Source organism: Sinohyriopsis cumingii, chromosome 6 (assembly GCF_028554795.1).
Source record: "Sinohyriopsis cumingii isolate HCF-2022 chromosome 6, ASM2855479v2, whole genome shotgun sequence".
NCBI lineage: Eukaryota > Metazoa > Mollusca > Bivalvia > Unionida > Unionidae > Sinohyriopsis > Sinohyriopsis cumingii.
The window spans coordinates 94,352,688-94,369,052 of record NC_142966.1 but is presented as its reverse complement, the minus strand read 5'-3'; the positions used below and the strand labels follow the sequence as shown (position 1 = coordinate 94,369,052).

Here is a 16,365-nt window from a genome sequence, read left to right as displayed (position 1 = left end):
CGATACCTGCATGAAAAATTCCCTCGACTCAGCGAAGCAAAGATTAAAGAGGGAGTTTTTGTGGGTCCTCAGATTCGAGAGCTTTTCAAAGATGACCGGTTCAACAACTTGCTGGAAGGTGACGCGAAACAAGCATGGAATGCTTTTCGCCTAGTTTCTACAAACTTCCTCGGAAATGTTAGGGCAGAAAACTATAAGGAACTAGTAGAAGACATGTTGATGAAGTATAAGAAACTTGGCTGCAATATGTCTCTAAAGATTCACTTCCTTCATTCCCATTTGGATTTCTTTCCTAGCAACTGTGGTATTGTTAGTGATGAACACGGCGAACGTTTTCATCAAGATATCGCAACAATGGAACAAAGATACCAGGGAAAATGGTCCACTACAATGCTGGCTGACTACTGCTGGACACTCCTCAGAGATGCTCCCGAACAGCTGTACAAGAGACAGGCGAAGAAATCTAAGATGTAGTCAATGACTTGATTTTTTATAGGTAGGCTATTACAGTTGACCTTTTACTATTGGAATGCATTTCGTTATGTAAACATTAATTTCTTGCAGATTACAAAAAAACTAGAGCCAATTTTGCAATTTGACTGTCATATTCGTGTTCAGCACATAAAAATTGATAAGAATTGACTAATTTTATTTCAGTAACATGACTTTTGTAAAAATTTGTTGTCCAGTGTTATTTATGTTATCAGTGAAAACCTCAGCATCCTGCTCAAAAAAGTTTTCTTTCTCTTCATCTACTCACAAAATGTTAGTTCTGTTATGTAAAAAACATAATCATGAAAAAGAATCTGCATTTGTAAAATGAACATTAATCTGTGTACAGCATAATCCAACTTCACCAGCTGCATGACCCACTTGCAGATCAGAGTTTTTGTTGCTCATTGTCAATATAATACCCTGATCTGCCAATACATAATAGATTGGGGACATGTATGACCTACCAGCAGATCAGGGTCTATACTGAACATTTGTAATGCTGCATGTATGGTACCACTGCTATGTAAATGTTGTTGTTGTTGTAGTGTTTTATGCCATTTTTCAGCACACGATAGGCTATACATGGCGGCCATATTAATGGTGAAGGAAGAACACGAGAAAACCCCCGGAAAGAACCAATGCCCTCAAGAAGCTACTGGCAAGCTTTCTCACATACCCATACTGGCCAAATCTGAGACTCAAACCCACGCAGACAGAGGTGAGATTGCAGTGATCCATAACAGAGAGCGCTTTAGACCACTCGGGGCCCCTGCTATGTAAATAGACTGACACTAGAATTTCCCCCTTTTGCCAAACTTTACTGTAAAAAATACTGGTATGTTTAATTATCTAATATACTTGAAAAACCCAAGAGTTGCCAAACTTTGCCATAAAAAAACTGACCTGTTTCTTCATCTAATGTACCAATCACGTTATTCATTAACCAGCATTCTATTTCATAATGATTATTTTTTCTTTTGAATTTCTTATTTTCAAATTACAAGTCTGAGTTATTGTTAATGTATCTTTGTTATAAAAGTAAGTTTCTTGCAAAACAAATATGTTGCACTAGCGGCCATCAGGGACAAATATGCAGATAACAACATAAACCCCTATTGCTTTTATGGAAATGGATGTCTGATAATTGTAATCACCTTTGGTTATACCTAGTGCTGACACAGGTGTTGATTCACACAGAACACAATGTCCTGTTCACTTACAAGCCAAAGACACATTTGATTTATACGCATCAATACATGTTTGTAAATTCACATGTAGCTTAATCAAAAAAGAGTATTAACCAAAATAAATCAATACAAAGATTGAACAAAAAAAACAACACCATAATTATTAATTTGCATTTTAGTTTGACTTTCAACGTGGTTACACGAAATTATTTTTAGAGGTATCTAACAGTTCAATGCATTATTCACTCTAATAAACATCGCCAGCTTGAATGGAGTAAAATTTTGAGTTGAGATTTTCAGAACAAGTTGTAGTACTATTAACTACCTTCAAAAATTTACTTATTTCAAGGGATTCCAATTGTGATTCTACTTTGGAATATAGTACCTGCGTTCAGCTATGAGTTGTATGGCAAGGAATATACTTTATGCCTAAGCAAAATAAACAGAACTCTGGAATTTTCTATTCTAGACAGAATTTATCTTTTTAAAAATACTGATACTCGAACCACTGTACTATCCAATGAAAGAGACACCTCAAGAATTAACAAAGAAACAAAAGTACTTACCTCCATCACTGGCCTCTATTGAAAGAGTTATCTCCCTTCCCACATCTGACTCGGCCAATGCTCTCGAGAGAAGAATTTTCCCTGTTGCAGAATCAATGGCAAATTTGTTATCAATATCTCCACGCTCTGTAAGCTTGTATGATACATAGGCATTCCTACCAACATCCCTGTCAATGGCAGTTACCTAAAATGTAAAAATTGTACAATTTATTATCTGGATTGATTTTAGGATCTTTTACATGACAAAAAAAGGATTTCATTAATTAAAAAACAAATGTATTGGCTACATCCAAAATCTATATTTCCTTCCTTGCCTACATTAACTCCTGATTTGAACATTTTTGACAATTAAGTGTTTTAAACATTTTTCTTTGATTTGTGATTTTGAACAGATACATTATTTTAGAACTTCTATTCGTGATTATATAATTGTTACCACATTACGCTAAAGTAGACATATCAGCCTGTACTTTGCCTTGTCTACATCACTTTCTAGTAAAAATGGATTAAAAAGTGCCATTTCCTCCATCATTCTTTGGCATAATGGATTCAAAAGAACTACTTCCTTTGGGTTTCTAGTTTCTGCCCGTAATGGCTATTGAACACGAACATCTGTGTTAAGTAAGAGCACTTCGGCAGAACTTCCCATACAAACAGCATGAAACCAGAAATGTATGTACAAGACACTATGATTCAACTGATGGGCATATTTCTAACAAAAGAGGCCATAACTCAATCGTCAGAAAGGTTGAAATTGAACCTGAAGAAGATCTTTTTAACATAATGGCTCCTGCCACATTTGGCTTCAATCTATTAGGTCCTTCAAAGTACTGAACAGTGATGAAATACACAACGGACATGGCATGACATTGGTCACACAATGTTCCCCTTTCCAGACACAAGGGGCATAAAAAACAAAATACAGATAGTACATTGGATACAACATCTCATACCTGTTTAACTGTTCCTCCTAAATGTAGGTCCTTTAATGCCACTGCATGGTAGGGCTGGTTGATAAACATGGGTGCATTATCATTTTCATCTTCCACAATAACCTCTACAATGGCATGTGCTTTTTTTCCAGTCTCTCCGGTCACCTCAACAACCAGTCTGTACAGACTTATCTGCTCCCTGTCCAGAGGCTTTCCAGTAGTTTTAAGTACTCCAGACGTTCTTCCGATTACAAACTTGTCCAGACCATTTAGAAGCCTGAATGTGTACTGCTGATTCAATGCTCTCCCAGACACCTGAATGACTTCAAGTGTTCTAACTTCCAGGTCATTTTCCTTGGCTGATGCTTTATATATATATTTTGAAAAAGTGATACCACTATCAACTGACTGTTGAACTGAAATGTTAAGTATGGATTGGCTTCTGAAAAGGCCATCTGTCACTTCAAGCACTAGATGATAGTCTCTGATAGCACTGATTTCACTCAGAACAAAAACCTCCCCTGTGTCTTGTTTGATAGAGAATTTTCCCTCCTCATTTCCACTTTTAATAGTGTATTTCAGAATGGTGTCGATACCAGAATCAGGATCTGTTGCAGACACTTGTGTAATGACAACATCTTGATATGTTGGGATCAAAACAATGGCAGAATATTCTGACTTGGAGAATTTTGGTGGAGTGTCATTTACATCATTAACATTTATCACTACCTTGGCCGGATTTATTCCTCTCAATTGTGGTTTGCCCATATCACAGACCTCCACTGTAAATTCAAGATTCTGAAACACCTCATGATCAAACTCGCCCACAGTACGTATGGCTCCTGTGCTAGGATCTATTGTAACAAATTTCTTTGCATGTTCATCTCGGATTTCATATTTTAATAAAGCGTTTTGTCCAGAATCAAGATCCAACGCATGTACTACCAAAGCCGTTTTGTTGGCTGTCAAAACTACAGTTCCTGGTTTGGCAGTTTCACTAATATTACCAACATACAAAGACTGACTAAAATTTGGTGCATTATCATTTTCATCTATTACGTGTATCAAAAGTGTAGTGTAAGTTGTGGCATGAATGATATTAGTCGCTGAGATTGTCAAATTGTAAAACTGCTTCTTCTCATAGTCAATGACAACACTGCTATGGACCACACCTGAGTTAGGATTTATGGCGAAATGGTTTTCTTCACTACCATGCATGATGCTGTAAACAACTGAGGACTGGCATTCAGCAGACACCGAGAGGATGTTAGTGCCAATTGGTTGATTTTCTGGCACTTCTGCCATATATTCCGAGCTCATAAACTTGGGTGGAGCATTGTTAGATACTGTGATTGAGATCTTTGCTGTGGCTGTACTGCTAAGAGGAACCTGACCTTTGTCAGCTGCCATGACAACAAGCTCATACTCTGCTTTACTGCTCCTATCCAGTTCCTTAGCAACAGAAATTACTCCAAGAGTGCTTTCCATGGCAAACACACCTCCAATATTACCTGAAATTATACATACAAAATTTTTTAAAGACAATGAAATTATTAATGCTAGGGAGAAAAAATAAGGTTATATTTTGAAGATATGTAAAAAGGAATTTGTTTTTTAATGCAAAAATACACCCAAACTAACCACAACAAATAATTTCATTCTGTGACACTGAAAGTTGACAGAAGGAAAGGAAAAATCTGGCAGGGTGAGTACAACAACACTTTGTTAAAAGTGTGACACAGAAGGTCTTGATTTTAGTCTTCCTCTCACTGATTTGGAATCATTTTTTCATTTAAGTAGCATACAGAAAGATTCAGCTTTGTAGAAATTAGGACAAGTTTTAAATTTGTCAAAAAGAATACGGTAGTAGAAGGCTAACATTTAGGATAAAAAAGATTCGTTTTTGTAAAAACACTGCAGTCCCAAAAAATGGTCCAAGTCCCTCCACCAAAAAAATGAAGAAATTTACTGAAATGGCAAGAAACTATAATCAAGTCATGATAAATTGCATTTGTCTCTCTTAAATAGTTTTGCTAAATTTTGCTTATAAATTTTCTGTAAAATAAAAGTTATAAAATGTGTAAAATAGGAACCATTCCAGTTATGGCCACATCTAAGAAAGTCATCTACATTTTAGTGAAAATGTGCACACTAAATTCGATAAATCTCAAGTTGTTGCTATAGGGTTTAATGCCATTTTTCAGCACAAGATAGGCTATACATGGCATCCAGTATAACTGGTGGAGGAAGAACCCTGCAAAACCCTGGGAAGAGCATTAGACCACTAGGCCACTCAGGGCCCTGATCTATCTCAAGTAATTTTCTGCTTAAACACTGCAAAAGGGATTTTGTAATACATATGCCAAGTCCTAAAAATTCATCAAAAGTGATATTTTTGAACGGTCATTTCTGTTTGTGTAATAGTTGAAACCAGATCTCCGACTCAAGCTCAGATTTTAGGACCTCCATGGGATTGATTCAAAGTATATAAATATCAAATCTGGTCAGGTTTGTCCTCATTCTTATTTTAATTGTGATAGATGAACACAGATCCATTCATTTTCGGGGAAGGGGTACATAATCACATTTTCTTGATTACAGTCAATTATTTAACGTATGTTACACTTCTAAAGAAGTGAACAAATTTTCACCAAATGTGATAGAAAGGGTTCCACAGAAGACCATTATATACAGAAATGTTTCTAATCTTAAAATGTCAGAAAGCCACTTTGAATAGAAACTATTCCCTCTTCAAAATGCAGACATCCATTTTGTATAGAACCTTTTCTGGTCTTCAAATCACAGAAAGGATTTTAAAACTAAGATGCTCAAGCTGCATTAATATTTCTACAGTAAATGAGATTTTAAAGACTCATATATCATTGGCATCAAATTTTGAAATATCATGAATACACGAAAATGAATTATTATATACAATAAAGTGATTTGTGGGACAATATAATAAAATTATTGATATGCATATCAACATGATGGTCTTGTCATATTTAGGTCTGGACCGCTCCGGTGGCTTAGTGGTTAGAGCGTCTGCCCCAGATGCAGTAGGTCATGGGTTTGAACCCCAGCCAAGTCATACCAAAGACTTATAAAAATGGTACTAACAGCTGCCTCACTAGGCACTCAGCATTAAGAGATTTGTGTTAGGACTAGTCGGCCTGGTGTCAGAATAATATGACTGGGTGGGACATCATGCTACATGTGTGGCATGATGCCCCAGTGCTAGACATCACTTTAAATTGCCACGCTGCAGACATCATAGCGATATGACTGGAAAATTGTTAAAGCTGCATTAAAAATCTAAATCACACACACACTCTTTAGGTCTGTCAGTGGTAAGGTGGTCTCATTTTATATGAGTTGACATCTTGGTTGTATTTCCAGTATACTGATTACTGACAGACTTATAACTCTTATGCTATTCTCATCCCTGACAAGATAAAAAAATTATTTCCAGACAGACTACCTCTTTGTTGTCAGTGATTTTAATTCCCTATTAGGCTATTTAAGGCTACTCCATTCTACTAGATGCATTAATCATTTTGGTTACCATGTCATTTTGAATTTATAACTGCTTTATTTAAACACATTTATTTCATGTGATGATTTAAATTTGGAAGGGATTATGGTGTTATCTTCAACACAGAAGAAATGGTGCTAATTCCTTCAGCAAGGAACATCTTCTCTAGAACAATTATGACAGCAGAGATGACAAACAACTGAATCCATCATACTGAACTTACTGCAGATGCAGAACAACTGCCACAGACATAGGCACTTGTTTCAACCAGTGGAAAAAAGAAACTATTGAGAACACCTACTTCTGTAAATTAAGACAAGGGGACTATAACTCAAGCAAACTGGAATCTGCTTCTTGACCAATTCTATGATTTTGTTTCTTTTATCCCACTGTAATAACACATAGCAATGCTACTGATAGGAAGTTACAGCACCAAGCAATACTACTGACATGAATTTATAGCACCAAGCAATACTACTGACATGAATGTATAGCACCAGGCAATGCTATTGACATGAATTTATAGCACCAAGCAATACTACTGACATGAATTTATAGCACTAGGCAATGCTACTGACATGAAGTTACAGCACAAAGCAATGCTACTGACATGAACTTATAGCACCAAGCAATGCTACTGACATGAATTTATAGCACCAAGCAATGCTACTGACATGAATTTATAGCACCAAGCAATGCTACTGACATGAATTTATAGCACCAAGCAATGCTACTGACATGAAGCTATAGCACCAAGCAATGCTACTGACATGAAGTTATAGCACCAAGAAATGCTACTGACATGAAGTTATAGCGCCAAGCAATGCTACTGACATGAATTTATAGCACCGAGAAATGCTACTGACATGAAGTTATAGCGCCAAGCAATACTAATTAAACGAAGTTAAGTAGCATCATTAAATCCCAAGCAGTTGTCATTCCAAATGTTTTACTGACCACTAATGACGAGTTTGAATTAGGAAGCTGGTATGTGGCATTTTCAAGTATTCTATCATGAATATTGAACATGCCAATTCAAGGAAGCCAGGAACTCAAAATCTTGTCTTTATCTCTGAATTTCACTTTAAATAAAGTAAAATATTATTTTAAAAATCCTGGACGGGTTACTGCAACACACTTTACAATGTGGAATATTTTATTCCCTGTACATCTGATTTGGATTTCTTTATAAATCAATTTTTACCCAATCCAGGGCATCAGGGTAAAAAGAGCTTTAGAACCGAGACAGATGAATAACAAAGAGCTATACAAGTTGGATGTATTTTCGGAGTTCATTAAAGGGCTATGTAGGTCTGTAATGTCCATTTAGTAGGTCAGATAACAGATAACTGGGTCAGATAACACTGGCGTAACTCCTGGCTAGCCATTAAAGCAGAAATTAAGAGACCATCTTTACCTACTAGACCATTCAACACTACATTCATGTCAATAGGCAAATAATACGAATCTGACACATGCAAGAGGAGACCGCAAGATTTGAAATAAATAATATATACATTTCATTTGACACTCCCTTGTGGTATAAATATTCATCAAAAACAAAGGTATTAAATAAATGATGAAATTGGATTCTATGTAACTGGTAATACTGTTATAACTGAATTTTTTATTTTATGATTTTACGCATCTTATTGTTATATTAAATTCAATGCTGTCAAAATACTTTTCGTTTCAACTGTACCTACTAAATCTTTGAACATCAAATAAAGATATTTTTCGCATCCCTGAATCTGCACATAATTGATATAATTTTGAAGCATACCATTTAAACTCATTCTAAGTCAAGTCCAACCGCAAACTGAACTGACCCAGATCTGCCATCAAATAATGTACTGGCAGATCTGGATCTCTTCAGTTATTACGAGTAATCTGCTGAACAAACAGCCGACCAAGGTCTATGTCGCTTGCAGTCTGACCTGACTTACAAGCAAGTATATATGGTAGGTGTTTGTGTGATATTTTTCAAAGAACATTTCACATAATCATTTAATTTATCTGCATAGTTATTTTTCAGTGGATGGGTATAGAAACTAGTCTATAATTACGTATACAGCATTAACATATTCAATATTTAAAATCTTTTTCAAGAAAAGAGGTATAGTGGCTGCAAAATGTGTCACAACATTTGCAAACTTTAAATAGTACCTTGATACCACCATACAGGCTATGAGTCTAAGCTGTACCTTAATGGTACCATACAGGCTATTAGTCTAAGCTGTACCTTAATACTACCATACAGGCTGTTAGTCTAAGCTATATCTAAATACCACCATACAGGCTAATAGTCTAAGCTGTATCTTAATACTACCATACAGGCTGTTAGTCTAAGCTGTATCTTGATAGTACCATACAGGCTAATAGTCTAAGCTGTACCTTAATACTACCATACAGGCTGCTAGTCTAAGCTGTACCTTAATACTACCATACAGGCTGTTAGTCTAAGCTGTATCATGATAGTACCATGCAGGCTGCTAGTCTAAGCTGTACCTTAATACTACCATACAGGATGTTAGTCTAAGCTGTATATTGATAGTGCCATACAGGCTAATAGTCTACGCTGTATCTTAACACTATCATACAGGATACTAGTGTAAGCTGTACCTTGATACTACCATACAGGCTAATAGTCTATGCTGTATCATAATAGTACCATACAGGCCATTTGTCTAAGCTGTACCCTGATACTACCATACAGGATGTTAGTCTATACTGTATCTTAATACTACCATACAGGCTACTAGTCTAAGCTGTACCTGATACAGCATGGAGGCTACTGGACAATTCTACCATATAAGCTACTGAATACTATTACCATAAAGGTTATTGAATAATATTGCTGTACAGGCTATTCAGTGTTACTACCACTCAGGCCACTGAATAATACCATAGAGACAACTGATTGATTGATCATTACACACTCTCAAACTATGATGAATATCAACTAAGTCACACATTATACAGCTGATGATATCCAGATAAAATATCCCCCATTTGTCATTGTTGCTAAGAATATAAAGCCAAAATCTGATTTACTGATAATATAATATTGTCTGCATTCAGTATGACCGCACTATAGCAAGTTCCATTACAACACAAATTAGGATACAACAGTCTTGGCATGGCCCCAGAAATTTCATATGTATTTTTCTTGTACCTGAAAAAGTATTTTTTCTTCCTAAAAGCATGAAAAATAACGTAAAAAGTTTTTTTAAAAATCATTTTGGGGAATCCTACATAAGATGATCATTGGGTGGATCCTGAAATTTCATTTACATCTGTTTTTCTTGTAAATGAAAATATTTGTTTCTTCTTAAAAGTATGATTGCCCACCAATGTTGCAAATTGCATTCTCCCCACCCCCACGACAAAATATACCATCTGGCAATTTTTTGAGACATCTTTGGCTGTTTAAACTTGTACATACAATGTTGGGTTTGGAGTCGAGAAATTCAAAGGAACCATGAAAGAAAGCAGCAAACTTGGGTATAAAATGCACTGGAATATGTTGTTGCATAAACAAATGCTTTGTTCATATTGACAAACCATCTTAACTGTGCACTGAAAGATCATAATCTGCTTATGCTGACATCTGGCCTGAGTAATATATGGTGTGATACACTAAAATAGTCATACCACCAGACTATTCACAATCGACAAACTGTTGAAAGCAGGAGCAATAATGACTACAATCGACCAAAAGACAGCTAATTCTTTTTTTAAATATTCTTTTTTTTACATGTGTCCAGATAAAAATCGTTTTGCTGACAACTTCAAAGACAACTAATTACCTCTGAAGCACTGATTGTTCTGTACCAATACTAAGCAAACCCCCCCAAAAATGTCAATCAGTTGTTATGGGGTTTACGCCATTTTTCAGCACAAGATAGGCTATACATTGTGGCCAGTATATGTGTGAGTGTGTGTGATTTGGATTTTTAACATAGCTTTAACAATTTTTCAGTCATATCGCTACAATGTCTACAGTGTGACAGTTTACAGTGATGTATAGCACTGAGGTATCATGCCGCAAACATGTAGCATGATGCCCCACCCAGTCACGTTATCCTGACACCAGGCTGACCAGACCTAACACTAACCTCTTAATTCTAAGTGCCAAGCAAAACAGCTGTTAGTACCATTATTATAAGTCTTTGGTATGACTCGGCTGTGGATTGAACCCATGATCTCCTGCATCCGAGGTGGATGCTCTAACCACTAGGCCACCGGAGCAGTTGTAGCCAGTATAAATGGTAGAGGAAGAATCCAGGAAAACCCCAGAAAGAACCGCCAACCCATGAAAAGCTATTGGCAAGTCTCAATCAGTGTTCCACAATTATTTGATGTAGCCCCCACAAAAACAAATGGTCCTCTTTTGGTCCTCCAAAGTTGTCTTTTAGTGGTTACTTCATTACCACATGCATTATTCTTCAACGTAAGCCAACTACAATCTTCATTAAAAACAAAGGAAGTCAGAACTTTAAAAAAAAAAGAAATGGAATCTGATGGACTGTTGTATTTTCCAACATGACTGGAACATGATCATTGTGCAGTTAGTTTCCTTTTGCAGGAAAAATGTTTATGCTCATGATTGCTAACAATGGCATAATAAAAAACAAAATTAATTTCCAATCTTTTAAAACCATAGATATCTGGCCATCAAGTTATCTGAACTTTTGGTCTTCTCATAAAGATGATTGTTAAACCTTTTTAATTGGTCCATGTTTTTATTTCCCTTGGGTAGCCTTGGCAAGATGATAGGTGTCTTCTACAGATCAAAATCTAGGCCAACTGAAGTACATGTATATGTAAACAACTACAGCCAGTGACAATATGATGGTGAATTGTTTAGTGATGTGTTTGTTGACAATGGGATATAGATCAAATGTGAACCACCATTTTCTTTATATATTATTTTTGTTTACTTATGGCATGTGACTGATACATGAATTTTAAAGCATGTGATCTATACTCAGATTCATGGATTTTTCATGTACATCTACAGTAAGTACTTCATGCATTATGGACTGTACAAGACAAACTTAAATTGTCAATATACTAGTGTATTTTAGACTAGTTCTGTCTTCATTTCATCAAAAGCACATAGTTTGTATTTGATACATGCTTCATTTTCTTCAGCTAACTGACTTGGATGGTTATAACATGGTCCAGTACAAAACAGTCAGGTTCTATGGACCCCAACCAACCTGTTTAATGGGGTCACACTGTATTACAGGTGAATTGTTTCATTATTCACAGGGCCAGATATATGATACAATAGTCATTTCAATATGACTAATGGACTAGCTAAGCTAATCAATGGACCATAAAATAGCCACATTAAAGATCTAGCCCAGAGCATGTCCAGTTCATTTATCTATATACTTGTCACCGATAAGTATCGGACTGGTCACTGATAAATATATGACAACTGATGATTCCAAGATGGAATCAATACGTGTCACAATGGATCATTCCAAGATGGAATCAATACGTGTTACAATGGATCATTCCAAGATGTAATCAATAAAACACTATATGGTCCTCTTGGTTTGCTTCCATGTATATCATATTTTATTTTTATTTCTTTTACAGAGGAAAACAAAAATGTATGCATTCACTTTCAAGACTGGCCAAAGCCTGTACAAGCTTTGTTTGTACCAAGATTTCTAATGAAACAGTGCCAGTACTGATAATGATAATTCACTATGAATAACAACTGTTCTGGATCAAGATAATTTCTATGGAGGCCCAACTCTATTATAAAACTGAACTACATATTTTAATGCAGCTTGAAAATTACACTCCATATTAACAGTTATAGAAAGGTCATCCATGCATAGTGTGTAATTGATTTTTAACAACCTTTATGACCCTGCTCATTATGTAAAATATGAATTTCAATTCCTATAATTACAGCTATAAAAACAAAACTTGAGAAATAAAAAAGCCTATATTTTAAAAATGGTATACAATTTTGTGAAAGCATACAAGGATGCATGAATCCATAAGCAGTTCCTTTCTGGTTTTATCAAATAATTACATGTTTTCTGCAACTCCTGATGCAAAAAAGCCCTCTAAATTATGGTAACAATCACCAATTAAAAATAATTTTTTGGTATAAATGTTGAAAAGCTTCAATGAATGTAAACTACAGTTCCTTATTCTCATATCTTAAAGACATCTTTAAGTTGTTCTCATAATAACAGACTTCACTTTATTTCACAACTTCAGAGCACACCAGTTGTGATTGGTCTTTTCTTGTCTCATTCTGGGTGTCTCAGGTCAGTTATCTCTGACCATCACACAATGGTTTCATGATAAAATAATACAGCATGATGCATTATAATGACACTGTACTGTGTTTACTAGCAAAGCATGGCAACTATGTGACAGAATACAACTTAACTGTTTTCTCTATCTTTCTTGAAAAGTAAATGGGTGAGAAATGTAACCAATGTAGGGGTTGGCACAGAGACAAGAAAATTATATCTCAAAATAGTGTTTTTGTTGGGTGGGGGTAAGACTAATTTTATAACAAAGATTTTAATTACAGTGGGGGGATTCCCCAATGTCAATTTTCTCACAGGGGCATTTTCAATTTAAGGTAAATGTTTCTACACGAGAGCAGGATTTATTACCGACCCTTTATAACATGTTTCAACTAACCTGCATGTGGTAACTTTGAATGAGTAATGATAGAACTAAGTTGTTTATTTTCATTATCAGCAGCGATCAAATGTTATGAAAATGGCACTATATTGTATGGATTAGAGTGGTATGCAACAGCAAAGACATTACCATAAAATATCCCAAAAATGCATAACTGCCATTGCACAGCCCTGACCAAGTTTAGTTGGGTGATTTTAATAAGTAGATAATCAAAGAAAGCATCTCCTTGCTGAATATAAGGCACTTGGTAATATCTTGATTATGGTGGTTGACACTGAACTCAAGACATCATATGATCAGATTTGCCCTTGGTAATATTAATGAATGTTACAGGTTTCATTACACTTACCATATATAAGATGTGTGTGATTTTCAAGTGTTAGCTAAAGATTTGTTTAGGGGTGGGACAGAATTCATTAAATTTAAGGGGATTTATGTAAATGTACATCTGGAGAAACACTAAAACATACATCATTATCACCTTTGACTTTCTATGTTTCTATTTAATTAGGACAACATTTTCTTCTCTGGTTTGAGAGTAAAGTTATTACTGTTTTATGGTAATTAAAGCACTTTCCATGATGATTTCATTAAAGCACCACTACTGCTGCAAAAGCAAGAATCACATAACAAATTCAAAAGAATCCAGCATTAGTTTAAGAAGAGAAGCATTTCAAACAAACCTGACAAAATTGAGTACGATATCTGTGAATTATCTCCCTTATCTCTGTCCATTGCTGACACTTCCACAACAGATGTGCCAATGGCTGCTGTCTCAAAAACACGACCACTGAAGACCAATGAAAGAAATTCTGGTGGATGATCATTGTCATCCAGAATACTGATAGTGACACGTGTATAATTCCTATTCGATGGTGTCCCTTGGTCTTGTACCATGACTGTCAAGTTATGCTCAGCAAGGACTTCTCTGTCTAGTGCATTCTTCACAAATATTTCACCTAAAAATATTCAAAGAAGACTGTATGTAAATGCTCTAAATTTCATTCTGGAAAATAGAGGCTTCCTATAAGGTTTCTAGTGCAAACAGGACTTGTTCTGCCTTACCAAATTTCTCATGTTACTCATGATTATGATTTTAACAGCATAAAACTTCTTGCGCACTAAAATTCATTTATAACATGAAAATATTAATTTATCATTTAGTGTCTAAAAAGGAAAAAGTTTCTTACAAAGTTTAAGGGTTACTATTGGTATAAATAAAACTGTTTGACACTAATGATTTTTATAATAAAATGCCTTTACTGGATACCTGTATTTGGGTCGATCCTAAATAATGCCAGGCTAGCTTTGGTATTGGCATAATCTAGGAATGTGTATAGCAGACGGTTGTCCATGTCAGCATCTGTTGCCTCAACCTGAAGGATGCTGGTTCCTAGTGGAGCACTTTCCAAGATGGAGGCTACGTAGCTGCTATTCCTGAATAGTGGCCAGTTATCATTGATGTTGATGACCTTCACAAACACCTGAAAACAGAATTAGCACTTTTGTCAAAATTCGTACAGTACAGTTTGCACTGGAAAATATTGCTAGCCTACTTGTGTTAAGAGTTCCAGCAAACCTGAATTAACTACAAGTTAAATAGGTACTGACTGAAATTTGTTGACAACTAATACTTGCATATGTAAAAATACTAACACTAGAATGTAACTAAGTGTGGGGTGAAGCTTTGTGGGCAGGTTGTTGAGGAAAGATGAAAGTCATCTTTCCCTATCTATATCAATAGACAAAGGGCAATAACTCTTAATCATTATCTCCCATTGGCACCACCATGTGTCGCTCGTTTTTAGTTGAGCAAAATACTAACAAGGATGCTTGCAAGGTGGGGTGGTTGGGAGGGTTTTTAAGTAATGGGATTGGGTAAGTATTCTTGGAGAAACATAATTTACTGAAAAATTTACTTTCTCCTTCAAATATGTTCCCCAATCACGTTACATTAGGAGAATAAGTAATAGGAGGAGGGGATGATGAGCATCTGATCTCTACCTTGGTTATCCTTCTAAGGAAGAATAGCTGAATTCCCTAATATGAACAATAACCCATTCTTCTAATTACATAAGCAACACAGCCTGGGGTCACTTGACATGTGACCTTAACACATGGTTAAGAAGATGATTATTGAAATCTTGCCTACAAAATTTCACATGTGAATCCAGCAAAGCTATTAGGCTATTTTGATCGATCCAGATGGGTCTGGTGGCTGTCTGTGCTGCTGCCACTGGACCTACCCAATTTAAGGTTGTCATTATGACACCAAATCTTCAAGATGGAGGCTTGAAAAGGTTGACTATGCATGCCAGCCAGCAGCTTCTAGCATATCTCATGTCTAAATGTTGCTTTTGAAACTTCTGAGTAGTAATCTTCGTGAAGCAGCTCTGATCCATTGAGACGTCAAAAGTACACCAAACGTACAACCCACTTCAGTCATGAAGAAAGGGTACGAAGTGTGATATATCGTGTTCTGGCTCACGCCAAATGGAAGAGGCTTTTGCACATGCCAAGACTTGTCTCTGTGTGCTTGAGAATGTGAACAGGATCTTGCATAGCTGCTATTCTTGACATGTTGATGAAATAAGTTTGGATTGACATAACTGGCACACAATTCTCTTACTTTGCATGCAGAAGCTAAAACCAACAGGAAACATGACCTGTATGATAGTGACTTTAGTCAAGTGGAAGCTAGAGGTTCAAATGGATTCAAACTGAACCATGTTAAAACCCAGGATTAGTTCCATTTGGAGACAAAATGAGAGATATTGGTCAAACGAGACCAAAGTTGTCTCAAATATCCAACTGGTCCATATCCCACCCCAAAACATGTCTGTCATGATGCTGAAATGTGAACGTGTCCAATATCATGGGGTGGCAGCCTTTTGTAGATGCTGGAGCAAAACTGTTTCTCCTCAAGAGCCAGAGAAAAGGTCAGCCTGTTGAGGGACAGA

At 36.0% G+C, this 16,365-nt stretch overlaps 1 protein-coding gene across 3 annotated transcripts in view; it reads right to left on the bottom strand.

Moving 5' to 3' along the window:
* LOC149797466 (protocadherin Fat 1-like) overlaps positions 1 to 16,365 on the bottom strand; it is a 299,704-nt gene that overhangs the window by 87,438 nt on the left and 195,901 nt on the right. For all 3 annotated transcript variants that reach the window (XM_089962274.1, XM_089962276.1, XM_089962275.1), the window contains exons 8-11: positions 14,676 to 14,889; positions 14,089 to 14,364; positions 3,202 to 4,691; positions 2,249 to 2,432 (exon numbers count right to left, since the gene is read on the bottom strand). In XM_089962274.1, coding sequence (XP_089818400.1) covers positions 2,249 to 2,432; positions 3,202 to 4,691; positions 14,089 to 14,364; positions 14,676 to 14,889 — 2,164 coding nt within the window. The remainder of the gene's footprint in view (positions 1 to 2,248; positions 2,433 to 3,201; positions 4,692 to 14,088; positions 14,365 to 14,675; positions 14,890 to 16,365) is intronic.